This window comes from Aedes albopictus, chromosome 1 (assembly GCF_035046485.1).
Source record: "Aedes albopictus strain Foshan chromosome 1, AalbF5, whole genome shotgun sequence".
Lineage (NCBI taxonomy): Eukaryota > Metazoa > Arthropoda > Insecta > Diptera > Culicidae > Aedes > Aedes albopictus.
The window spans coordinates 114,967,237-114,994,949 of NC_085136.1; the positions used below are offsets into that span (position 1 = coordinate 114,967,237).

Below are 27,713 nucleotides of genomic sequence, written 5' to 3' on the forward strand. Positions count from 1 at the left end.
ATGAAAACATATTAATTCTACTTTCAAAAGCTCATACTTATGGCGACACTTTTGTTGCTGAACTTGTCGAAAAAACTTCCATTCCAGCTTCTTGCTTCACTTCTGCCGATATGATTAGCGTAACACTTTTGCAATGAATTTCAGATTTCTTAGATTGTTCCGCTATTTCAACAAAATTTTGAAAAAAATTCTACCATAATTAGAAAATGTAAACAATACAACTTGAACCACAACGAAGTCACGCACAAAGTTTGATCATCTAGCTTTGGTGCAAGTGTTGGCAGCTGTTGTAAACAAAACAAACAGCGTTGCCGAATCGACGTATGTAACTTCCGCTCATCTCTATGTAGAGGATTTCTAAGCAAACTAGCATGGCTGATGAAGGTTTTGATGTTGTGTGTTTCGGAGAGAGGAAGGGGAAAATATATATGTTTGTGCTTCTATATTCAAGGCTCGATTCTGAGTTACTATCCAGTTTCAAGAAGACAAGACATTGATTCAGTAATCTTCATTTGAACAAACAGAGCTTTGATATTAATATTTGGAAAAGGCATTTGGAACATTAAGTGTAATATCAAATAGAGTTTAAATATACCAATATGTATTAAAATGAACACTGTACCAAAGAGAATAAGTAACCAAAGGGGAGTCGTTGAATATAGAGAGGGAACTACATGTATGTTTTGGTCGTTGTATCAGATTAAAACGATAAAAAAGTTTATAGCCATCACAATCATAACAATTATTAGATTTTGGGTTTCTAGTTAGACAACTGGAATGGTGTCGATTTGAATTGTGAATCTGACTAAATGTTTTTTGATAATGATGAGTCATTATCAGATTATTCTTTGAGTACATTTGAATGAAGCGTGCCTTGGCGAGCATGAGCGCTTGCACGCTGACGTCATCATTATCTCCTTCTCTTTCTTTCCTTCGGCGTCGGTCCATAAAGCCGTCCTTGCCCTCAAAAAAATTTGAGGGCAATGTTTACAAATCGTATGGGAATTCGATGAGGTTATGTTTTTGATGCAAGCCTCTATCGGGCGTAACCGAGGATGGAGAACGGCAGCTACGACCCGTATATTATGGATATTCAGTTTTATCTTGAATTTGATGTAATATTAAATAAAAAATAAACAAAAACAAGTATTTTGTTTTTTCCTTTTTTATTATTTAATTATGTGATATTATGTTTTGCTATAATGGTGCTATGAAAAAAAAAACGCAAACCCTGTTTTAAGCAAAATATTATTATACTAGCTGTCCCGGCAAACGTCGTACTGCCTGCCTACTGTGTTTTTTAGACATGCAGCGCTGTTGAAAAATGCCCCGCAAAATGGAATTTCAAATATGTTCATTTTTGGTGCTTTCCCGGTCGATTTTCCCAATTATTTTTTCGTACGAACACGTCGGAGCCCTGTACGAATGAAACACTGAAAGAATGATGTAGATTCGTTGGCCCGTTCCCGAGCCTATTCGTGACATACAAACACCATTCCATTTTTATTTATATAGATATATATATAAGATAGGAATAATGCTCTTCGATATAAGCAATAACTGATACTGAGGAAGATGATAGTCGAAATACGCGTATCTGTCAAAGGACAAGCAAAAAAGGTACAAAACTGCTTACATTCATTCGAATAATTAGATGTTTATACGATTAGTTCTAGCCACTCTTCCCAGCACTTGACAGCGTATCGATCACGTGTTTGATACTCCTAATTCTTTTCTCAGCATCTGCCCTTACCATGGTTGAAGTAAGCGTACGGGTATCTCTCTCCATGACGCCTATGACGCCTTGGAGCTCGTCCACGAAGTTAAACTGCGAGCAAAGCTTCTTGAGTTGATAGCAGCATTCCAAAATTTCCTCTTGCATTGCATCGAGAGCACATTTCAGTGCAGCGATGTCGGTGTTCAAGTTACCGATTTCAGACTGAATTTCCTCATTTTTTTTCGTGCTAAGATCATAGGCGTTTTTCACATCTCCGAGAATTTCCTCGACGGTTTTCGTTTTCTTGACTGGCCTAGCGTTGTTAACGTAATGATCGAACGCTGAATGACCGCAGTGACAAGTGGGTAGTTTTAGCATATATTCAAAAAGGGACACTACGTCTCTACAAATCGGTATTGATTTGACAGTTCTGTACATAGATGACACTTCTTCGCATGGCGTCGAGCACTCAGTGCAGAAACTATTGCCGTGTTCAGATTTTACCAATTCCGTATATTCCACTTGCTTTGTTCGTTTGTAGTCGGAATATTTTTTAATGTCGGTGGCTATATTTTGCTGTGTGGTTTTCACCATATCAAGTTCGTTTTGAAGATCCTGACATTTCGTTACATCCAGCAAAATGTTTTGTAGCTGCGATTTTATTCTCTCTCTGTTAATACGCATTTGTTTAAAAGCCTCGGTCGCTTTGCCGCCAAGCTGCTTCAGATTTTGGATCAATTCTTCGATAGCTTCCATTGAGCATTTCCATTCTCTTTCCAGATTTTGCTTCATCCGTTCGTTTTTTGTCCATTGTGATACTGGTCTACTGAAGGCACAGTTGTTCATGTGGAAAACGTTCGACTCAGGAACAGTCCATGGTTCTAAGTGGGCCAGGTTGAAGTTGACAGTTGTAAAAGAGCAGTTTGTTAGTACTACGACGAGGTTCTGCAGAAGGACGTCCGGTATTGAGCTTCTCAACAGACACAACGTGCGGCACAGGGTTACAGTAGCTCGGGTCTGCGTTCCATTTATAACGAGGATGATTGCCGTCAACACTCCGCTCTGCTCAGCAGCACCCATAATTTGCTGAATGTTGGATTCATCCTGAGCCACTCCTTCGGTATCACTGAGCCCTGGCGTGTCTATGAAGTTGTATACCGTGCCCTGTTTTCTGAAAGTGTATACAGTACAGGCTCTAGTTTGACTTTTTGAAGTATCCTGAACGTTGTCTTCGTGGTGCTTCAGACCCTCGGTTGCCTCATAATGCTTCGTAGGAATGGCAATTTTCAAATTCTCGAGTGTACCGTTTTGGAAATAATTCGTCAGATAATTTATCAGAGTTGATTTGCCGGAGCCGGTTTCGCCAAACAGAATAATGTTGTACTCCCTTTGAACAGCTTGTTTCAACGGCGATTGCGAGTTAAAGGAAGCCATGGCGAATACAATTCACGGAGAAGATGCTTTTTATGATCTGAGAAAAGAAAGAACACAGTTAATAATCATTGGTATAGTGGTAATCACGTTCAAATGTATGCGTGCCTTTTTTGTAGATGTAGTTGTGAAACTGCGAGGAAAATATTTGCACTCTTGCCCCGGACTTTAGTTTTATCATTATTTACCCGTTTTACCCAATTCGATTGGGTAATATTTGCATATGCGATCTGAATAGCCTTTCAATCGGCGTGCACTTTTGTGCGAGGAAAAATTTGCGCTAGTGTTCGTGTGTTGAAATGTCACTTATCTCTATACTTCGAAAGGAGGCTTGAGAGGGATGACCTAGACTAAATGCATGGTTCCAAATCAGTTGGCCGAATGTCTTGTTGCCAAAGAAATAATACTGGCGTTCGATTTGAATAGGTTTGCTGTGATTCCTATGTTAATAGGACCTATTCAAATCGAACGCCAGAATGCCGTTAATAGAAGGTCCCATAGCATCATCGTTTTTAACTTTTAATATTTCAATTTAAGCTTATGATTGGTTTATAATAATTAAAACATAATTATTAACATTATTTTGTCAAGAAATTTAATATTGTCGCCGGGGGGGGGGGGGGGGGGGGGGTTGGCCGTGGGGCTCAGACGGACATGTTTAGGAAACACTATGTTTTGACAGTGTAAACAATGCGATAATTAATAGTTATAGGGCCCATATAGCCGAGGCGGTTAACGCACGGGTATTCAGCATGACCATGCTGAGGGTGACGGGTTCGATTCCCGGTCGGTCCAGGATCTTTTCGTAAAGGAAATTTCCTTGACTTCCTTGGGCATAGAGTATCTTCGTGCCTGCCACACGATATACACATGCAAAATGGTCATTGGCAGAGGAAGCTCTCAGTTAATAACTGTGGAAGTGCTCATTGAACACTAAGCTGAGAAGCAGGCTTTGTCCCAGTGAGGACGTTACGCCAAGAAGAAGAAGAAGAATTAAAAGTTTAACTCCACACTATTTACTTCAAAATTACTAAGGTACTTTACAGCCTGCAAATCGATATATATATTGCAATAAAATTTGATTTTCCATGACTTTTGAGATAATTGAAATGTGATCTCCAAATGTATGTTTTTCAACAGTGTGGATAAGACGGACCGGTAGGGTGGGTAAGATTTTTTGTTTTGTTTTTATTTTTGTGTATTTTAACTTATGCTAATTCTACACTCGGTGGGTAAGATGGACAGGTTTGGAAAATTAGGTAATAAGCCATTGACTGTGTTGAATGATGATTTATTTCCGGTAGATCAATCGTAGTAGAATCTAAATTTGGCTTTGAATCTCTTAGCGAAACGTGTTTTTGCAAATTAAAATCTATTTTGTAAATTGAAAACCTCCATACACTGATAAACGCCTAACAGTATGTAATGTTCTGGTGATTCTAAACCAATATTTGAAAAGGGCGGAAGAGCCAAAACGTAAACAACTCACTTTTCAGCATAATTTGATGAAAAAACACAAAAACATATGATTTTTCCTAACATTAACTCAAAAATAAGTTTCCACTTCTGGAAAACATTTGAATTGGGGTTGACAATCGTCCTTCTCGTCACCACTGCGTGAAGATAACAATAAAACAATCTTCGTCCGAAAAAACAACGGTGACGATTAGCCTTTTCGTCGCCGACTGCGGGCGTCACGACGAAGCTCAATCATAAATAGTCACCCACCAACTTTTTCGTCGTCCTCTTTGTTCCCTGGAAACGAGCTACGACGGGCCAAGCGAACGCCAACTGGGAATAGCTTTTATTGGTTTTTCGGCACTTAAGGTGATGTGATACCTCACTAGCTCAGTTGGTAAGAGTGCTGGATTAGCAATCTAGAGGTTCGTTGTTTGATTCCAGGTGCAATTATTTTTTTTTTTTAAATCTTTTTTTTGTGTGTGTTGCTGGTGGCAACATTGACTCCGTCGGCTAGACGCACTTGGACGAAGAGCGAAACAAAGCGAATGAAGATTTTGTTTTCGTCACGACGCAAGCCCTTCACGACGATTCGCTGGCTTGAATGAGTCATCCGATGTGGAACGAGCAACGATGACGATCTAGTTTTCGTACTCGTCGTCGACTTTTTTGGTCGTACGGCGACGATTTTCAGCCCTGATTCAAATAAAGGCGGATTTCCACATCTGATTTTGATCACTTCATTTGGTGGTTCCGTCAATGATCTTGCGCCTTTGAAAAAAAGCACAAAAATGCTCAAAATTGTTAACACTGCTGAATAAACAGTCGAAAACAGCATCTCGCCAACCGTGGCCAAGTTCGCACGGGTTTTTTTTCCAAGTCATTTATTTAAGTCCGAATCTTTCAGTACTTCGATTATTTCGACCTCCGATGATTTACGATTCGATGGAACCGCACCTTCCTCTGAAACAACAGCAGCATACGAACGAAGTTCCCGGTTCTTCAGCTGTTGTTTCCGCGGCTGCTTCCAGGTTACACGTTGAGGGCTGTTGAGGGCAGGAATCCTTGCGGTGACCTACCGCTCAATACAGAAAACAGACATCCTTTAGGCCGTCGTAAAAATACTCGCCCCTTCCAATTTTCGACATCTATCGCTGGTGCGGTATATCGCTCTCCACATCAATATATACGCCACGCACGCCATTGAAAATATGTCCAAGTCCGGAGTCCGGGGGGAATTTTTCGTGGACTACTTGTTCTATTTTCCCGTACTTCCCGAGTTCCGTCGACAAACTGCGATCCAGCGATGCACATACGCACTTCCACCATCAAACCATTTGTACTTCCTAGGGGCTGCGTTGGTTCTCAAGCATTCCTTCATCGCTTCCATAGATAAACACTTTATAAACAGCGATAGGTCCTTGGCTGTTTTATAAACAGATTCAATCAGCAACACATCCGTATCCAACGATTTTGTGAAAATCGCTATCTCCGCCCATGGCGGTCGAGGGCTACCCGGAGGGAAACGAAACTGTGCGGTATTAATTATCTCGCAGATTTCGATTGCACCGAGAGGAGCTGACGGACGACGCAAACGGTAAACGACCGGGAGACAAAGCACGATACCGTTTGCACAATCGAATGGCAAAAATAAAGTAAGCTACAAAGCGCGCATTTGCTAACGACCGTATCCGACGGCAGATGCGATACAACTGAGTTCGCAGGGGTTGACGGTACCACGGTGTACGATATTTAGAAGGTGATACCTTCCGGAAATCTGACAGTTCTGGAGCAACATTTGAAAAGGGCCCAAGAGGTCTTGTGCCTTTTTTTCTAAAACGCTCCGTAGGACATAAAAGCAGCCCGCCCACGCAAATGAACACCGTTATCCGAAAGATCGATGTTTGCTCTACACACTTATTTCTGAATTGCCTGTTCGGTACTTTTTTGACGAGATTATAACAGCAGTACGATCTCGGCAGTTTCGGTAATCGATTTTACTGAGGCTCAGTAAAACAACTGTCAAAATCGTATGGAAAAGGTAAACAATGCATTTTTGCTGAACGAGTTCGGTGCTCAGCAGTTTTAATCTCGTCAAAAAATTACCGAACTCGGTAATCAAAATTAAGTGTGTATCTGATAACGGTCTAAGTGAATAAGCTGAGGGGGGCTCAGGAGCGACGTGTGAAGTCATTGTTTACCAATGCTTGTATGCCCTTTTCAAATGTTGCTCCAGAGTTTTTTGATGACGTAATTCAAATCGTTCATAGGCGTTTCCACAATGATCTAGTACTCCTCGCCAATTTGATCAACGTAAAACGATAAGAACGACGTCACATGTTTACATCCAAAAATGATGTTTACATAGGTTACTAGCCTGCCTTGTGATATTTATGCCGTGGACGGTACTAGAAATTCTCTACGTCGATTCGGAAACGCTGTTTGTTTTGTTTACAACAGCTTCCAACACTTGCCACATAAAGTGTCTCGAGTATACCAAAGTGGCGAATCCTTGTCGTTTTGACAGGTCTCTTGCTCGATTGAAACTATGGTCCACTGGACGAATTTATTCTGGCCTGCTTACTCTCACAGAGAATTTGACGTTTGAGAGGTGCCGACGCCGCTCAAACGTCAAATTTCGTGTGAGAGTAAGCAGGCCAAATAAATTCGTGCAGTAATCCATGGGGATGACAGCAAATGGACTGTTCCAATTTTGACGTTTCTCCTCTTTGTTTTATCCAGGCTCGTTATTGCCACAAAGCTAGATGTTCAAATTGTGTAAAAATAATAGGTAACAGCGCAATCGAAGAAATCTGAAATGCATTGCAAAGAATAGCGCGAGTCCAATCGGCAGAAGTGAATCAAACAACAGCAATGAATTTTTTTTCGAGAAGAACAGCGACAAAAGTTTCTTCATGTGCATACCTACGCTTTTGAAAGCAGAATAAATTAAATATTATCTTCTTACTAAATTTACAGATGCCATCAAATTCTCGATAATAAAAATAAATATTTGTAATACGTTTATTGTCGACTTAATTCCTACAAACGTTGTTTATTTGGCTCACACTTTGACAGTTCTCACAATGGCCGCCTCTGCACATCTCTATAATGTAGGATTACTAGACGGTATTAAAGTGAAGGAGTTTCATTTTGATTATTGTAATGTAGTGTTCTTTAGTGATACATATCACCCCCAAATAAAGTAATTAAAATCAACCGAAGAGTTAATAGTGGGAAGGAGATTTGCAGCACTTAATTGTGCTGATAGATTCGAAGCTAACGTGCGAACACTTAAACGCATTGTTGACGTCAATGTGTTCGACATGACATGTAAAATGACATGGTTTATCGAGGTAGGACCAATAGGACAATTGAACGAATTTGAATACATATTTTTCATAGTATTTGTAGGGGGATGAAAACATAAATAATGGTTAGCAAGCACTCTTTATTATTTTAAAATTTTATTGCAATCAACTGACCGTACCAGCTGGCATATTTTCGTTTATCTTAGATAGTTTTATGACACCAACAGAAAAATATCAGAAGTTCAGTTACATTTTTCTGTGGGTTTTGGACCGATGACAATTTAAGGACACAGAGCAGTAGAAAACGATGAGCGAAATCAAGAGAACAACTTGACACAGGATCGACTATATTTTAACATACGGGGTTCCACTGATACAATGACAAAAAAAAAAAACAAACATACTACAACTGACTTTATGAGGAGAACAACATATTGAACCATACAAAAAAACAAACAAGAAGACAAATACAAACAGTGTGACCATAACACTACAGAGGCAAATCCTGACTGACTGACCAATTGAAAACTTTCCAATCTTCTATCGTAACTTTCTGAGTCTTCCTGAATGGAATACGCCAAGTATTGAGTGCTTTGACCAAACGCTCATACACCATCACCATAGCTTGGGTCCCTTCACATTGCTCAATTCCGGGCAATGAGAAAGCGGACTTACTGGCTAAGGTGGGCGCTAGCGAAGGCGATATTTACGAGCGTCAAATCGCCTTCGACGATTTTTTTTTGCATTGGCCCGTCAGGAGACCTTGATCAGCTGACAACACAAATGGAGGGATGGAGAGATGGGTAGATGGCTGCACTCCATCATCCCACAGGTGTCGAAGAAGCCATGGTTCAAAGGTTCAAAGGGTTGAATTTAGGCCGCGATTTCATTCGTGTGATGTGTCGGCTGATGTCCAACCACTATTTGTTGAACGCACTTACCTTCCGTATTGGGCTCTCAGAAAGCAATATCTGTGTCTGTGGCGTGGCTTACCAGGATATCGAACATGTCGTGTGGGGATGCAATGAGTATCGTGAGGTCAGATCTGAGCTGCATGAAATTCTCCGGATCCGCTTTAAACAACAGAAACCCGTTAGAGAAGTGTTGGCAGGACTTGAATTGGAATACATGAACCTGATTACCAATTTTTGAAACGTGTTGATGTCAGAGTTTGACGTAGTACGTTCTTTGTTTTCGTTGTCCGCCTTTGGGTTTTGTTGTTCGCCCCCGTCTGTCGTCATCCCCCTTCCGTTTGTCCTCTTCTTGTCGTTGTCTACCGATAAAGTCCTTTCTTTATGGTTCCGTTACAGATATGGACAATTCGTCCCATCAATAATGTTTTTAGTATAAGTTAGCAAATAATTTAGTTTTAAACCCATAAATACATTCTTTCCAATTTTATTTTTTTTCTTTTCTTTCTCAATCCTTAACCTCGAAACAGCCGCGAGTACTTCGGCTTCTCAAACTAACAGTTGAGTAGTATTAAGGCAGTAATGAATTGTAAAATGAAAAATCAATGTAAAAACAAAACATTTCGGCTTAGTTACGCCCATGTGGCGCCCGAGCCTTCCAAATAAACGAATAAGTAAAACAAAACTTTCTCAGTCAGTTTGCAACAGTGTCTTAATGGATGTAATTTTCCGCATACGTCTGGCAAACTGCTTCTGAAGGATTACGTACTAGTACGTACTCTTTCCTATCTTCAGGTCTAGTGTAGAGGTTTAGTTAGATTACAGTAGGGACCCGATTTTGTCTTCCCACGATTTTGTCAGCTTTTTGACCCGGTTTTGTCAGCCTTTTTTGAATTAGAAAAATTAATGTGTTTTCCATTCAACATTTCAATTTTTTTAATCAATATTAATTCAGTTGATGTATTTAGGCATCATAGAAAAAATACGCAATGCACAAAGCTCGTGTAACTTTTGAAAACGATCAAACTTTTTTGCAAACTAACACATTTATGCCATTTTAGCACCCAACCCTAGCCAATGTTTTAAATCAATATTGCTGCTTAATGATTCCAGCCTTCTCTCTTCTTGGCGTGACGTTCCAACTGGGACATAGCCTGCTCCTCAGTTTAGTATTTTATGAGAACTTTCACAATTTTTAACTGAGATCCCCAGCCAGTGTCTATTTTGCATATGTATACATACACTGCGGTGCATAATTGATCAGACAAACGCCGATTTTCATACAAAATAACTAAGTTTGTGATGCTGTAACTATGGTTTGCGTTCATGGATCGAGCTCAATTGTTGACATAGAACTATTAAAGATTGTATTCGATGAAATTTGGACACAGAAAATATTGTATAACTTTTGATTGTGTTCGCGAAAATAGCTAATTTTTTGACCATAAATAGTATATTATGTGTAGTTAATACCACAGAGAACAGACATCCAGGCTAGAACAAATTTCATTCGGAAAGTTGTGTAAGGATTTGAATCTTTACTTGAGTAAGGTTGCAAACCAATACACGATGACAACACTAACGCCACCAAACATCATATTGCCACAGTCAGTGGTGAATTGAAACATTTCAAGTGGTGAATTAATTTAGTATGGGAAATTAATCGATTGCAGCGCCACGCTATTGCCACTTGTGTTGCCGATTTCAAATGGCCGTTAAATTCCTTACACAGTTTCGGAACTGGACTTGGATGTCTGTTCTCTGTGTTAATACCATAAAATTTTCATTAAAATCGGTTTAGTATTGGCGCAGGTATTGTCGATAACATAAAATGAGATTTTAGAAAATTTGGGCATCCATTTCAAAAAATTGATCATGATATAATTTTTTTGTTATCTCGTCAAAACGTTCGACACTCGATATTCTTAACATAGTATGAATTAAGTGGTAAAAATTTGATCGAAATCGGTTCAGTCCTTTTTCTAGTAAATATACAAAGCTCAAATCGCTTCAAGGTAAACTTTAGCACACAGAACAGACATCTAAGTCCAGTTCCGAAACTGTGTAAGGAATTTAACGGCCATTTGAAATCGACAACACAGGTGGCAATAGCGTGGCGCTGCAATCGGTTAATTTCCCATACTAATTTAATTCACCTCTTGAAATGTTTCAATTCACCACTGACTGTGGCAATATGGTGTTTGGTGGCGTTAGTGTTGTCACCATGTATTGGTTAGCAAGCTTACTCAAGTAAAGATTCAAATCCTTACAAAACTTTCCGAATGAAATTTGTTCTAGCCTGGATGACTGTTCTCTGTGATTTTAGTTACTTTTTAACCATTTTTAGTTCCGCGTCTACTATTTTGACTGTAGAACTGGTAACACTGTCTCGATTTTGATGAAACTTGGACAGTGTAAAATTGTTGTGTTAAACTGTTTTCCCCGAAAATTACAGCCATTTTCGTTGAGTACTTTCGTAGTCAGAGCAGTTTGAATTTCACTATACCAAAAACCACATCTGCTTATTGTGACATAGTGCGACATATATGGCTATAACTTTTTAACGATTGGATCAAATTGAATGAAATTTTGACAAAATACCTCTACATACATACTTCACGTACATAAAAATTTTCATTGAAATCGGTTCAGTATTATTGGCTCCAGAGTTAAAACGGCAAAAAAGTTATATTTTCCAAAATGTTTGTTTGCCCAGGATTCTCAAATGACAATTCCTTGTTTCAACGATATCAATACTCAACCGATTTTGATAAAAAAAAAATATGGTATTAGCTAAGCATAATATACTATTCGTGATAGAAAAGTACCCATTTTTGTAAACGCTAACAAAAGTTATATATTATTTTCTACTAGCTGTCCCGGCAAACGTCGTATTGCCTGCCTACTATGTTTTTGACATAGGGTGGGGCGGGGCAAGATGGGCCACCTAAGAATGGATCACCATAACTTTGTGAATACAAATCGTATTGGTTTGTATTCGTCCGCTACTCTTTAATACACTAGTTAGCTATTGTAAAAGTCGATAAAAAGTTTATTAAATACAAAATATGATGTTAAACAAGCAGTTTTAAAAAGTGATCGATTGTGAACCGTGAAAAAAGTGCGAGGCAAGATGGTCACCTTTTAAGTAATTCACATTTTCTCAACGAAAATCGTCAAAATATAAGATTTGTCCCGCATTCATATATGCTCCATATACATACTGAGTAAACAAGAGCTACTATAAACATTTTATAAATTTATTTGGAATATAAAAAACTTTACGATTTGAGTGGTCCGAAGGCGTCTTAAAAATCGATGTTTTCATTAAAAAATTATCATAATTTTATGTTATAATTTTGAGCGTTCATTCCGCTGGATTGAAGTGAGTTATGAGATAGTCTTGTAATAAAAAATAAATATCTTTTGAATGCTCCAAAAGTACGTTCGAAATTGAAGGTGACCCATCTTGCCCCGCGGCCGTTTATATGGAGATTATATGGAATGTATCGCATAAGAAAAATGGCTAAAAACCATTTTATTTTTTACTTCCAATGAGAGTGAATCATTTTTCAATCAATGCCCCAAAATTTTGTATATTCATGCTGGTCATCTAACAAAATTATTAACATAATCAAAACATGAGTAAGGCGCCCGAAAATGGCACTGACCCATCTTGCCCCGCGACCCATCTTGCCCCGCCCCACCCTACAGTTCCGGGGGAAAATTTCACGAAAAATGGAATTTCTAATTTTCCCGATTTTGTTGCTTTCCCGGTCGAATTTCCCAATTATTTTTTCGTAGGAACACGTCGAAGCCCTGCACGAATGCAGCCCAGAAAGAATGGGGTCGATTCGTTGGCCCGTTCCTGAGCCTATTCGTGACATACAAATACCATTCCATTTTTATTTATATAGATGTCCAAATGTCATCGAATACATTCTTTAATATGCTGAATTTTACGTTTACGTAGTACAAAAAGTTTTCGTTCACAGGTTTGGGCGTACCAAGGCGTTTAAAATGTGCAAAAGTAATCGGACAGCGCTACTCCTTTGATTTACATGCGTGCCGCTATTCGATCACTTTTGCACATTATGAACACCTTGCCACGCCCAAACCTGGGAACGAAAACATTTTGTACTTCGTATACGTAAAATTCAGCATATGGGTAGTTTCGTGTCAAAAATTGAGCTCAGTCCATCAACGCAAACCAAAGTTACAGCATCCCGAACTTGGTCATTTTGTATGAAAACCGACGTTTGTCCGAACAATTATGCACCACAGTGTAAGTGACCAGATTTTGTCAGCCCCTTTCCGAAACACATTTTTTGCTCCCCTCAAAAATTTAATCAGATATACACACTTTTTGTCCCTCTATGTTCTGCCTTTCAGCAGTAGTTTGATGGTGATCTTTAATGAATTTGTCAAAGTTTGACCGTTCGATAATGAGAACAAAATGTTCGTCGCAAAATGGGGCTGACAAAATCGGGTCCGTACTGTATCGTGTAGTAGTCATGAAGATATTTTATACACAAAGTAGTAAAGGAAATTGTGTCAATGATGAATGTCAATTATGACACGGATTCTGGGCTAACCGGGAATCAAACTCGCCACCCTCTGCATGGCTTTGCATGCGCTTACCACATCGGTTATATGGGCTTAAAGACTCTTAACATTATCTGAAACAGAACAAACAATAAACACTTGTTGCGATAACCAGTCAACCAATTTACTTTTTCTTTCCGCCAGCCCTGGGATTTCTCCAAGTTTACTTGTTAGGATTGCACCAGATATTTATTATGAGATTTGTGTAGTAGATTTCCTGCTTGGATTGTTTCAAAAAATGCTGTCGGAATTCTTCCAGAGTTTTATCCATTAGAGGAATTCGATTGGATTCGAGGAATTCAAGGTGGCATTCCCCCAGAGTTTGTATTTTTGCTGATGTTTCTTCAAGAATCCCGCCGGAAGTTTTTAAAGGAATTCTTTCGGGGATTTTATAACGATCCATTCAGATGTGTCTCTGTAAGATTTTTCGAGATATTCCTCCTGTGATTTCTCCAGAAGCTTTTCTTGAGTTTCGTTCAGAAACTTCTGCTAGGATTCAAAAAAAAAACTGCTGGTATTCCTGCATGACGTTTTCCAAAAAAAAATCTACATGAATTCCACGGGTTTCTCCAAGGATATCTCCAACAATTCCTCCAACAATTGCTACATAGATTTATGTAGGGATTTTCCTAGCACTTCTTTCAAGACATCCTGCTGAGATTTCTCTATACATGCAGGAGGTGGCCAAAATGTTTGGGATAGGCAACTTTTTTTTCTCTCACAAAAAGTTCAACATGTTGTAACTTTTCATAGAGTGCACCAAAGTATCTCAAATTTTGACTGTTTGTCAACCTATAATATGTGCATCTTTGGTACAAATTTGAGCCCAATTGGTTAATCTTCCACGAAGTTATAACCGTCCTCGTAAAACACTATTTTTAGACAACTAATGTTTGAACTGTCATATCTCAAAAACCAGTGAACTGAATTGAATAAAATTTTGGGCGATTATCATCAATATAGTGATGCTTGAAAATTACTCAAAACATAAGTACTTTTCAAACGTTGAAAAAAGTTAAGATGGATTGACAGTTTTTGGATATTTCTCGAAAACATGTAATTTTTTCATATCTATGTTATTAAATTTTAGTTTTGATATTCAAATATGTTCTACTTCTGTTCTTAAAATATCTATATTTAGATATATTAGAGCATATTTAGATTAATGGAAGAACACATTTAGTATTTTTTGAGCGGTATTGTAAATTTGACTCATTTTCCTATATATGGGTGAAAATATCAAAACATCATAACTTTTTCCAACGTTTGAAAAGTACCTTTGTTTTGAAGAATTTTCAAGCACTATTTTAAAGTTGAAAATCGCTCAAATTTTTTTTCAATTCGGTTCACTGGCCTCCGAGATATGCCAACTGAAAAATTAGTTGTTTAAAAAATAGTGCTTTACGAGAACGGTTATAACTTCGTGAAAGATTAACCAATCGAGCTCATATTTGCACCAATTATGCACATATCATAGGTTGACAAACGGTCAAAATCTGGGAATTTTTGACGCACTCTATAAAAAGTTACAGCATGTTGAATTTTTTCGTGAGGGAAAAAAAGTTGCCTAAGGACTGTTCATTAAAGAAAGTGGACATCTGTTTACCAATAGTTTAGAGTTAAAACTAAACAAAAAAATGTGAATTTTTGCTCAGTGTGTATAATCATTGTTCACTTCGGCAACACACTCAAAGAAAACGGAAAAAAGTAATAATTTTCGAGCGATAGGTCGTATTAGCTTTGAGACTAGCAGATTAATTCTGCACAAATGGTGTTCCAAAAAGTTGTCATTCGAGAATTGGCTTACTAATACACTTCCGGGACCGCAATTTTTTAACGCTAAGCAGGGGACAGATGTGCCGGATGATGTAGGGTACATCAGAACTGAAAAATTTGGGAAAAAGTTTTTGGTGTGGCGAGCCGATTGTTCATGTGGCTTAAAGAGTTCTTCTCTTCGTATTTCACAACGGGAACAATCAACGGTGAAAATAACAGAAATGAATGCATCAAAAAACGACTTCTACCCATCTACCGAAAACATACGGATCCTCTTTTGTTTTAGTCGGATCTGGCATCCACATATTACGCTTCTTCTACACTAGAGAAGCTCAAGACGGAAAAAGTCGATTTTGACGAAAAATGGCAAAATCCACAAAACTTCTCTGAACAGCGTCATGTGGAAAGTTACCGGACAATAATTAAGCGGCATCTCAAGAAAGATGGAAGAGAAGCAAGCTCTGTTGATTGCTTCAAAAAAAAAATTGTCTGCAGCACAACGAAAAGTTACGGAGAAAGTTGTGCAGAATTTTATGGGAGGCATCAAGAGGAAAGTCTGAGCGTTCTTCCGAAAAGCGAAGTAAATGTTCAAACTCACGTGAATTCGGCCACATGTATGTTAATTGTCATTTATAAAAAATAAACTTTTGAATTGGTTCGAAAATACATATTTTCTATTGAAAAACAGGTGTCCACTTTCTTTAATGAACAGTCCTTATCCCAAACATTTTGGCCACCCCCTGTATCTGAATTGATAGTCCAGGAACTTCGGCCGAAGTTCCTCCAAGAATTTTTCTGGAAGTTTCTATTAGAATCCTTTCAAATATTTCCCTAGGAATTGTTCGTGCATTTTCCCTAAAACACCCCCAGGGATTCCTTCAGGAACCCCTGCTGAGATTCCTCCAGAAACTCCTATTGGTATTCCTGTAGGCCTTTATCCAGTAATTTCTACAGGAACTCCTTTAGTGATGTACTCAGATAATTTTTTAGATACTTCATCAATAATTGCTATATGAATTACTCCGTGCATTAGTGCATGAATAAATCTACGGAAGACACAAATTTCCCAAATGGAGGAGAATGTGCCCGTGGAGCCATCCGACTTATGAATAAATCTAGCGATTTTCCTAGGGAGTTTTTCAAGAATTCCTCTTAGGATTCCTTCAGGGATCTTTCTAGGAATTTCTTAAAAAGTTCCTATATTATTGCCTTCAGTTATTACTCATATAGGAATTCATCTAGAGATTTCACTATGATTGCTTTGTTAGATTTCCCAATTGGGCATCCTCTATGGATTTCCCGGGGATCCATCTAGAGATTTTTCCAGGGTTACCTCTTGGTATTCCTATACGAAAATCTCTTAGTATTGCTTCTGAAAGTCTTTTAAAAAATCTTGTTGGAAATTCTCCTGGAATTCATGCTAGAATTTATCAACCCATTTCTGCTGTGATTTCTTCTTAAACTGCTCCATGGATTTCTCAAAGAGATTTCTTCAAAGATTGCAGTAGGGACTCCTTCAATGAGGGATGCCTCTAGGGATTTTTGCGGAGATTGCAGTAAGGATTCTTTCAGAAATTACTTAAAGGTTTTATTCGGAGCTCCTGTAGAGGCTTTTGCAGAAACAACTTCGGGAATGTCTTGAGGGTTACGTTCCGTAATTCGTCGGGTAGTTTTCCAGAAATTCCCCGAAACATTTCTTTAAATATTTCTCCAGAGATTTTTTTTAGAGATTAGTTTATGGAAATGAAAGTGAAAAGGCAGCGGAAACGAAGCCAATTCGGGCAATAATCGGATGCAAGGGCGTAGCCAGCTTTTCTGGTTTGGGGTTGGTCAAGCACCCTTAGCAAATTTGTGTTTATACTAGCTTCCATATTCATACGCAATACGATGAAATTGAATGTAATAATATATATTCTAAAAGCGTTATTTCACCCTTCAGCAGTCATGCTGTTGTATTTTGTACAATACGTTAAAAAACTCGCCTGATCTACATAAATCAACGTGGTGCTGGTAGGTGCTGGCATCAGGTAAACCTGGAGAAGTTTTCAGGTACATCCCTGAAAAGATGATTGTTTTCTAAAATTTCCTAAGAAACTCCTGAATGAATTTTTGAAGAGAACCTGAGGGGAATTTCTGAAGAAATAATTTGAGGAACTCCCGGAACAATCCCTGGAAGATTCCTGGATAAATCCCAGGAGCAATTCTTACAGGAATGGAGCCGCCAAACTACCCAAAATTGAGTTCTTTTGACGCAATCCCATAGTTCGGCCCATAGATTTGTTAAATATAAACCTTTTTTTGTGTTTAAATTAAAATAAATAAAATATATGTTAGTAAAATTAGTTTTTTTCATGCAATTATTTAAAATAAAACTTTGTAATATTAGTATTATTAGTAAAAAAAAAAAAAGATGATCTGAGAATTACTGTTAATAAATTAAATTCAAAATTCCATTAAACCGAATGATGTAACCCTAGTTTTGAACCTGTTTTGGAAAGGGAAGAAATGTGAACACGATAACACTAAACCTGATGAAATAAAAGACTATGAAGGAAGGAGGGGATGAATGGAGTAGGATGGGAGGAGAGTGAGGGGCGAGGATTTTAAGCGGGAGATGAGGATTATCGGATGAAGAGTGGATATTGTAAAGGGATTGTAGTCTGGGATAGCAAAGAAGCCACATGTGTTTTTGAAGAGTGCCGCCAAGCCCAAGTGAAGTGTAGTACGGACATAAGTTTGAAGTGTGGCTATTACGATCCCGTGCCAGGGTCGTTAGCAACTTGTGTTAAAGATCCCTAGACCTACCGTCAATGGTCTATGGGAATGGTAGAATTTTCGCCAGGATTTTGGCCCTTCACCCTATTGTGCACGGCGTGCATCTCCAACGGCTAAGCATCCCGCCCAGCCATCGCCACTACCGATATCGGGCGTTCGACCGTCGATTCCGAATCCGGCTGGAAGCTAACCGGCGCCCGAGGCGCCGTCCTCTCCGTTCTCTCCGTGGCTCAACACCCCGCGACGACGCCATGTGCTTCAGCAGGTACGTCTTCTCCTCCCCTTCCACCGACATCGACACCAATGGGCCCCAACGATCAAACAAAAACATGTACAACTAACCCTTTACGACCCAGAATATATGTAGGTTAACTAAACTTATATCTTTTATTATAAAAAAAAAAAACAAGAGAGTTTCTTTCAAACTGTTAATTTGGCCTCCCCTATTGTTCGCTGTTTGTTCAGTTGGCAGGTAAGTGTAGGAATGCTCGGGTTTCCCCCTGGTCAATGCCGACCCTGAGGGACTTCAAAGGTGAGCTGGCCTGGGCGTATGGACGCCGATGCCACAGGACTCGTGGAGCGTCCCATCGGCAGTTACAAATGCCTGGAGGAAGCCCTGTAGAATTCCTGGAGGAATTCCCGGAGTAATCTCTGAATAAATTTCTAAAAGTAGACCTGGAGGAATTCCCGTATAAATTGTGGGACGAATACCTAGAGAAGTATCTGAAGAGATCTCCTGAGGAAATCCTAGAAGAAATCCTAGATAAATTACTGGAGGATTCCTTGGAGGAAGTTCTGGAGAAATTCCTGGAGGAATTCTAGGAGCGATCCCTAGAAAAAATCAGAAGCAATCTTCCTAGAATTCCTAGAGAAAATCATAGAGAAATTTCAGAAGGAATCCTTGGGGGAGTTCTTGGAGAAATCCTTGAAGCAAATTCCTTGGAAAATCTATAGAGAGAGTCCTGGAGAAACTTCTGAACAAATTCCAGACGAAATTATAGGAAGAATTCTTGAATAAGACCCAACAGGAAATCCTGGAGAAATTTCTTGGATGAATTCTTGGAGTAATCTCTGGAAAAATTACTGGAGAAATCTCCAGAGGAATTCTGGGAGGAAATGCTGGAGAAATTTCTGAAAATATCCCTTGAGAAATTCTAGGAGGATTTCCTGGAAGAACTCTTGGAGAAATTTCTGGAGGATAATTACTTGAAGGAATCCCTGAAGCAATTCCTGGACAAATCTCTGAAGGAATTCCCGTAGGAATGTCTGGAGCAATCCATGAAAAAATTCTGAGGAAATTCCTGGAGAATTTCCTGGAAGAATCTCTGAAGAAATACCTTAAGGATTAAAAAAAAAATCCTGGAGAAATTGCTGATATAATTTCTGAAGGATGTCCAGGACCAATTCCTAGATAATTTCCTGGATTAATTGCTGAAAAAAAAAATCCTGGGGTATTTCCTGCAGGAATTCCTGGATAAAATCCTGGAGGAATTCCTGAAAGTATTCCTGCGGGAATTGCTGGAGGAATCTGTAGAAAAATTCTTGGAAGAATTACTGAATGAGTTTATAGAGGAATCTGGGAGATTTCTATTTCTGAAAAATCCCTTAGGAAATTTCTGGAGCGGAATTTCTGGAGGAATTCCTGGAGAAATCCTCGATGGAATTTCTGAAGAAATCGCAGCGGGAATCCTTGAAGAAATTTGCAGAAAATCCCTGGAGGAATCCCTGAAAAAGTCCTGAAGGTGTTCCAGGAAGTTCTACTCCTGGAAGAATTTCTGAAGAAATCCTTAGAGGAAGAATCCTTGGAAGAACTTTTGGAGGATTTCCTGGAGGAATCTTCGATGGACTTTCTGGAGGAATCCATGTAGAAGTTCATGCAGGAATCTCTGGAGAAATTCGTGAAGGGATTCCTGATGGAATCTCAGGAGATATTCCTGGAGAAATTCCTGGAGAAATCCCTAGAGGATTTGCCAACAAAATTTATGAAGGATGTCCTGGGGTAATTCCTGGAGGAATTTCTGGAGGAGTTCCTGGAGAAATTCCTGGATAAAATCCTGGAGGAATGTCTAGAAGGATTCCCGTGGTATTCCTGGAGGAATCTTTTGAGAAATTCCTGGAGGAATACCTGGAGAAATACCTAAAAAAATACTGAAAGTATTCCTGGAGATTTCCCTGGAAGAATTTCTGAAGAAACCCCTGATTTCTGAAGGATGTTCAGGAGCAACTCCTGGATCAATTCCTTCAGAAATTACTGGACGAGTTCCTGAATAAATTCTTTGGGTGATTCCAGAAGAATTTCCTGGAGGAGTTCCTGCAGAAATTCCTGGATGAAATCCTGGAGGAATTTCTGGAGATTTTCCTTTGAGAATTGCTGCAGGAATCCTTGGATGAATCTTTGGAGAAATTCTTGCAACAATTACTGGATGAATTTCTGAGGGAAACTCTAGATTTCTGAAGGAATTCCAGGAAAAATTCCTAAAGCAATCCTAGGAGAAGCTCCCGGAAGAACTCCTGGGCAATTCCTGGAGGAATCCCTGAAGCAATTCCTGGAGGAATATCTGGTGCAATTGCTGGAGGAATAGCAGAAAAAAATCCTGGAGAAATCTCTGCAAGAATCCAAGGAGGAATCCCTGAAAAAATTCCTGGAAGAATGCCTAGGAGAATTCCCGGTGGAATTCTTGTAGGATTCCCTGAAGTAATTCCTGGAGAAATCTTTGGATGAATTCCTGTAGGATTCTCTGGAAAAAAAATTCCCGCAGGAACCCCTTGAAGATTGTCTGGCGTTCCGGCAAATCTGGAAAATTTGGCATGCTGTTTTCGTATTTCATAAATAAACACCACAAAATTTAGCCATTCAACCAAGCTTGTTATTTGGTAAAATCTAAGATAAGATTGAAATGGTTCTCTGTGAGAAATATTTGGCGAAATTTCCTGTGGCTCTCGAGTAAAAAAGGTTTGATAATTGCGGATATAAACCTTAATTATTAACCCTCCAATACCCAAATTTTTGATTTTGATCAAAATATCATTTTTCGTCATCTAAAATCGATTTAAACATGTTTTGGAAGATGATTCTTTTCAATTCTCGATTTCGTGAATTTTAGTTTTTGATTTTTCTAATTTTTATTTTTGAACATCCCCACACTTTTATATTTTTCCTGGAAGCCAATTTGGGGAACGGATTCTTTGAGATGAAAACATTTTGAGATTTTATGATTATTATTGAACATAATTATTTTAAATTTTATTCACGAAAAATTTTATTTTCCGTGTAATTTTAAGGAAAATAATTTTAGAGTGTATTCGATTGCCTTAAACTATTAAACAAGGATAGAATGATTTGGGAAAAATTTAAAATATATATGTTAATTGTAGCGATTCAATACAAAATAAACAATGGCTTCTAAACGGTGACTAAAACATCTTTTTTTTAATGATTTTTGAAAAATGTAAAAACGCTTTAAAATACACCAAAAACCATTTTGAGATATACAAAACAGTCCTCAATATCAGCCAAAAATATAAAAAAAAAAATTTTCCTCGAAACAAAAATTACAAGAATGCTCCAACTATACCCCGTCTAAAGGCGGGATTGGGTATTAGGGGGTAAAATATTAAAATATTAGAATATTAAATTGTTGAGATATTATTTCTGGGACTCTGAATAAACTTTGGATAATTTTTGAGTTGGCTCGATATTGAAAAATAAATCTGGTGACCAGGGGGGTGGTGTGTGGCAACTGATATGAAAGATCTGCAACAGAACTGAAAATACTGTAAGGCATGGTTTCCCTAACTGTGGGTCGCGACCCCCCAGGGGGGTCGCCGGCCTCCATCCAGGGGGTCGCGAGGGACAGTTGAATAATTTATTGTAACAGACAACAAATGAGGGAATTTCTATGGTGGGTCGCCGAAAGCACGTCTACTGGCAAATGGGGGTCGCGCACTCAAAAAGTTTGGGAACCTATGCTGTAAGGTTTAACATCACGTTTAACATATATAGTTGCTTTCATATTACCACTGCACTAATTATAAATACAAGACGTCTTAGTCTTTTAAACCGGACACGCGATAGTATCTAACGACGAATTTAAAAGAGTATTCCCCCTGGAATTGGCCCACTCCATTATGTGCCCTGTGTCGGGATAACATCCGTTTCCGAAAACATGACAAAAAAGTCATGGAATCACAAAATATCATGACGATAATGGCCACTACCATTCACATTTTTTTTACAAAAACAAGTCATGGTTGCCTAAGACCGGTGCAGGCTCTCAGATACTTACATATAATGTTGGACTATCTGATTTCTAAACTATGTAGTCCCCGTATTGTAAGCGGCAGAATCCACCAACTGAATTTTTTTCATCTAAGCAGTCACGAAACAAACGACCGTTCTTCGCAACGGTCTACACAAAACTGATTTAATCACGCGCCGCGTTAAAATATAGAAATCCTGAATACAGAGATGAGCGGAAGTTACGTATCGATTCGGCAACGCTGCAACAAAGCGAAGACGAAAGTAGTCTTCGCACAAAGTTAGAAGATCATGTGATGATGATGTACGTGACTTTGTCGTGGTTGATGTCGTTTTGTTCACGTCTGTTAATGATGTTTTTTTTTTCGGAATGTTTAATAAATAGCAACGCATTCGAAGAAATCTGAAATCACGTCTCAAATGCATTGCAGAATGTTGCGCTATTCGTGGCGGCCGAAATGAGACAAGCATTCCATTTGGGTTCATTCAAATATTATGTATCGGAAAATAAGACATTTTTAGACCCCCTCCCTCTCCAACGTAACACCTTTTGTATGGAAGATTTTGAAATTTTGTATGAAACGTAACACAGCGCTAGACCCCCTCCCTCCTCCCATTGGGTTACGTTATATTTGAATGAACCCTTTGATGGGGCATTTTATCCAGTAGTGGATCCTTAATTTGCTTCAATAATTATTCCGATCACGTTACGCGAATTCCCGAAATTGTTTCGGCCTTGGTCCGGTTCATTGTGTCCGCCGGTCGTGAAGTAGTCCGCTGCATTTTGTTGGATATTCGATTGATTCGGTCTAACATTTTTATTTTTGATCATAAGTACTTTTTTATACAGCGCAGCAGTTTAACGTTTGGTCAAAAGATTTTTTATAAATGGTTGCCAGAGGGAGGGGCCTGTGTCAAGATAACCTCGAGGTTACGTGAACGCCGAACTAAACATTGCTGTTCTTGAGAAATCATACAACATGATGATTCACTCCTCCACATTGGATGATTTCTCTGGAATAGCAATATTTATACTCGACCTTCACGTAATCTCGTAATCTTGCACTCAGGTCCCTGGCCCCTGGTCATCATCCAGAAAAAAAAAACAATTCCGAGAATGCAAACAACTACTTTGTAGAGCATGCAGTGATCAAATGAAACATTAACCAATACTAGTTGCCTTACATTTCACTACAATTTACACATCTATTGCGCATCAACTTCATTGCACACCTGAATATAAATTGTTATCTAGAAAACATCAGCATACATCTATAAAACCTTAACATTTAACGTATTACATTGTTCTCCTAATGTAATTAGACTTCAATGATACTAAGTACACAGTAGTACATAAGATTTACATGTAACATCTAATCTAAACTAATATAATCTAATCTAATTTAAAATAATCTAATCTAATCTAACATAATATAATCGAATCTAATTTAATCTAATCTAACACATACGCAGCCAATACAAGAAAGCATCCTGGTAAATATTCGGGTTAGATTACGCTCGATGATTTTTCTTGTCAATATTGAAAATTGCAGCATATCGAAGATTGTGTCATATCATCAAAGCGGTCAGGCCTACTGCGTAGCGTTTACCGTAAAAATGATATAAATCGAATCGATTTCTGTTTTTTTTTCAACAAAGTGAAATTTGGGGTGGTCTAAATGGTTCTCACACACTCAATCCTGAATTGCTTGTTCGGCACTTTTTTGACGAAAATAGAACAGCAGTACGATTTCGGTAGTTTCGGTAATCGATTTTACTGAGGCTCGGTACACCAACTGTCAAAACCAGGTGCAAAAGGTAAACAATCTATTATTGCTGTATTCAGCTGTTCTAATTTCGTCAAAAATTTACCGAACACGGTAATCGAAATTAAGTGTGCAAGATCACAATGTTAACTTTTTATTGTTTCCATATTTAGGGTGGCTCAAGTTTGAATGTGTGCAACTTAAACTGCTACCGAGAAATCACCCACTGCGGTTCGGGTGACAACGCGCGTCCTACCACATGAACGTCTCCACTACGACTGACTCGCGGACTCGCCACTCCTGATCGGACTGCAACGATCGGGGCGATCGATCCCGAGCTGAGTATATAATATATATAGAGTGACACACACTGTTGCCATCTCACCCCACACATCCCCCTTCCTCTCTGGAACAATGATGAGAAAATCAAAATTGGGTGCGGGTGATGAAGATCTAAAATTCCTATTGACTGATCTAACTGAAAACTCCAAGCTGATACGGCTATATCAATGTCACTGATTTACGGTCTCCAGTTAGCCTAATGGTTTAGGCTATGGATCGCCAATCCGGGAGGCGGCGGGTTCGATTCCCGTTCCGGTCGGGAAAATTTTCTCCATGGTATTCCTCATTTCTTTACCTCTCCCTCGGATAGATGGGGATGAGACTCGTGTTCTTAGCGATCGTACAAGTTTTCCAAATAGAGGAGAACGTGCCACGCCTACCTACTGAGACGGAGTGGCTGGGTGGGTGTCAAGACAGCAACGGAAAAATGACTTAGTGAAAAACAACTACTTCATTGAAGGATTTGAAGGATATCATTCACCAACTCAAAACCAACAAAGTAACTGGTTGTCAAATGGACTTCATCGACAGCCGGTTTACAATGGTTTAGATATACTCTAATGCACCGTGACGTGATGAAGAAATCGCTCTCTTTCTATCCTACGGGAAATTAGACAGCAACAGGACCAACACCCGTCAAATTTGACGCTGAGCTATGGAAAACATGACCTGTCTGGACAATTGAATTTTGCACGATGACGTCACGAATGAACGTTAAGTTCACTCACGTTCTTCCTGTCCTCTTCTTTCTCACACGAATTTTGACAGTTTCCGGTGGTTTGTTTTGATTCCCGTTCGTTGACGTTCTCTTTTCTCTCGGGGAGAAAATTGAGGTTAAATTTCTAAGCAAAACTCTATTGACTAGACTGAACAAATCAACGATGGAAGGTGTACAAAACTGCGTAAAGGGTTTTAGGTGAACTATTCAAATCATTTGGGTCTTGCCGTGTTCTATGATGCTAATCCGTAACATTACCCTGAAATGTGTAATACGACGGGCCAGGCTTAACGACATTTGTGTGCTTTGCGGACGAAACGGATATTTAAGCCATAAACGTTTGAAATGCTGGCAGAGCTGTATGTACACCCAACTGAAACGCGACGCAGCAAATATCAGTGGTGAATACGTCAAAAACAATGTATATGCTATTAGGCGGAACCAAGCGCGACGAGATTCGTTAACCCTTATGTGGCCAACAGGGTACCCGGGTACCCAGTACCCATTTAAAATACACGGTGTAGAAAAAAACAAAACGTTTGTCAGACACATAACGGTTAAGGAAGTAATGCCACACTCAAAAAAAATCGACACGATCGATTCATGTGTTTTGGCTTGTGAGCTGATTCGAAAACGTCCACGTTAGTCTGATGTGTTTTTCCAATGGATTTTGTGTATCCTACACGTTAGAATAATCTGATTCACCACATGGATCTCGCGGCAAAGCTTACATCACCGAATCAAATGTAACACACTTCAATATAATTTTTGTTGCACTTGGGGTTCAAATAGCACTATCTTTAAAATAAATCCAATAGCAAAGACATTCATATCTCGTATGTAATATGATTGAAAATGAAGTAACTTTTCAATTGAATTTGCGTTACTGTTTTTTTAATATGCATTTCATTACTGACGACACATGAGCCATGAAAAAACCATCAAACTTCAACGCTTGTTCAAAATGGCCAACCAACTGGTGGAGAACTCAAGTGAGCTGCAGCTTACCCTCGTAAGTACAAAGCATTCCTACAAAATTGAATAAAAAGTTTCAAATTATATAGGACCAATTCGATTATTTGCTTCATAATTATCGTTTTTTACAGGCATTGCGTGTAAAATTCGTGGTCCAACCTGCGAAGTGAAACGGCGTCTAGCAGCTGCAAAGGACTTTTTCAGCCTTCCGTAACAAGCCTGGTCACGTCGGCGAAGGGATTCGTCGGTAGAGAACCCGGGAGAGGTCGGCGGCTCCACGGCAGAATGCGCATAAGATAGCCACTAGCAACGGGGGTACTAGAAACGATTGGCCTAGTACACCGGATCTAGTAGAATGCTTCATACGGCGAATTCCAATATCTATGTAAGTAATGCTTTAAATATATAAATTAATAAACAAATTATTATAACAATTAAAATCTTTGAGTTTAAATTAATACAAAGCATTTATCGCCTATGTGTGAAGTGCTCATATTTCGCGCAAGCTCTTTTTTTGCCATCATGGTTTAATTTTGAATAGCAAAGATGTGTTTTGAAAGTAATAGTAATATACATTGAACACATCATTTTAAATTCAAAACTTAAATTAAATCATGATGGTAAAACTATGAGCTTGCATGAAATAAGGGCACTACACAGTATAATTATTGCATGGAGGACTGCATGAGTGGCACAACATGAAATCCATATGCTTCAAAACACTAAATTTATGTTCAGCATAATATGACATTTATGTGTTTACAAGTTGAAATGCAATTTTATTGACACACTAGAATCATGTGGGTTGTTTATAGATTGATACAAAAATTATGTTGGTGATTCAATATGTGTCACACGTGACATTCGTGGGTTTTACAATTTGCGCAAATCAATATGTAAAACACATTACTCAGACGTGTCAATTATTTTCAGTGCACGATAACCGAGAACCCCATCGAGTTTCGACACTCAAGAAAATCCGCACATTATATTGACAAATATTCATGTACAATTTAAAAAAAAACTCGCTAATGCAGGCACAATAACACATGGAAAATATATGCTGAAAATTGTATGAGACGCAAGTGTATGTTGCTTCCTCAAATATATGTTCCACGCTAATGAAAAGCATTTGTTTACCTCCATGGTAAATATTTATGTGTTCGGTACATAGTGATTTCTGGTTTAGTGGCGTTGCATGTACATGATTATTACTATAGTTACTGGTGGTAAATAGTAAACAAAAATCAGATGTTCCCGGCTTAATCAAACGGGCGTATTTTTAACCAGTAAATTTGCATTAGTGTACGCGGCACCGCGCTATGAGAACTCAATAACAGGAATGAAGATTTTTCCGTTCAGAGAAATGTTTCTATCTCGGATCCTCACTACCAGCTAACAACAATATGAGTCTTGGAATAAAAAGGTGCATCCTTAGTGGAAATCATGCCTACTATGTGCTCCTGAAGAAACTGCGTCTCCTTAATAAGCCTTTTATTTACTCACAAGCCGCCCTCAAAAACCTTTAATCACATAAACGTTCTCAAAACTTACTTTCAATTTAAGACCAAGAAGTCCTCTCAAATCATTTTTTGTTTAACATTCGGCCGTTTTTAAAACTCACTTTCCGCTTACTACCAAGCTTTCCTCAAACAACGGTTCAAGCTTAC

The 27,713-nt window shown here is 38.7% G+C and overlaps 1 protein-coding gene across 2 annotated transcripts; it reads right to left on the bottom strand.

The window, feature by feature from the left end:
- Positions 1–1,149: 1,149 nt before the first annotated feature.
- On the bottom strand, positions 1,150–22,391 carry LOC115267201 (uncharacterized). Of its 2 annotated transcripts, none has more exons than XM_029874074.2 (2): positions 22,271–22,391; positions 1,150–3,188 (listed from the first exon to the last, which is right to left on the bottom strand). In XM_029874074.2, the coding sequence occupies exon 2, from the start codon at positions 3,149–3,151 to the stop codon at positions 1,673–1,675; it is 1,479 nt and encodes a 492-aa protein (XP_029729934.1). In that variant the 5' UTR covers positions 3,152–3,188; positions 22,271–22,391; the 3' UTR covers positions 1,150–1,672. The 2 variants fall into 2 exon arrangements, with proteins under 2 accessions (XP_029729934.1, XP_062702488.1); XM_062846504.1 differs by lacking the exon at positions 22,271–22,391 and adding an exon at positions 5,879–6,229.
- Between the last annotated feature and the right edge of the window lie 5,322 nt (positions 22,392–27,713).

Coding starts and splice junctions, on each gene's coding strand:
- LOC115267201 (XM_029874074.2), bottom strand. CDS start 3,151: ATGGCTTCCTTTAACTCGCAATCGCCGTTGAAACAAGCTGTTCAAAGG.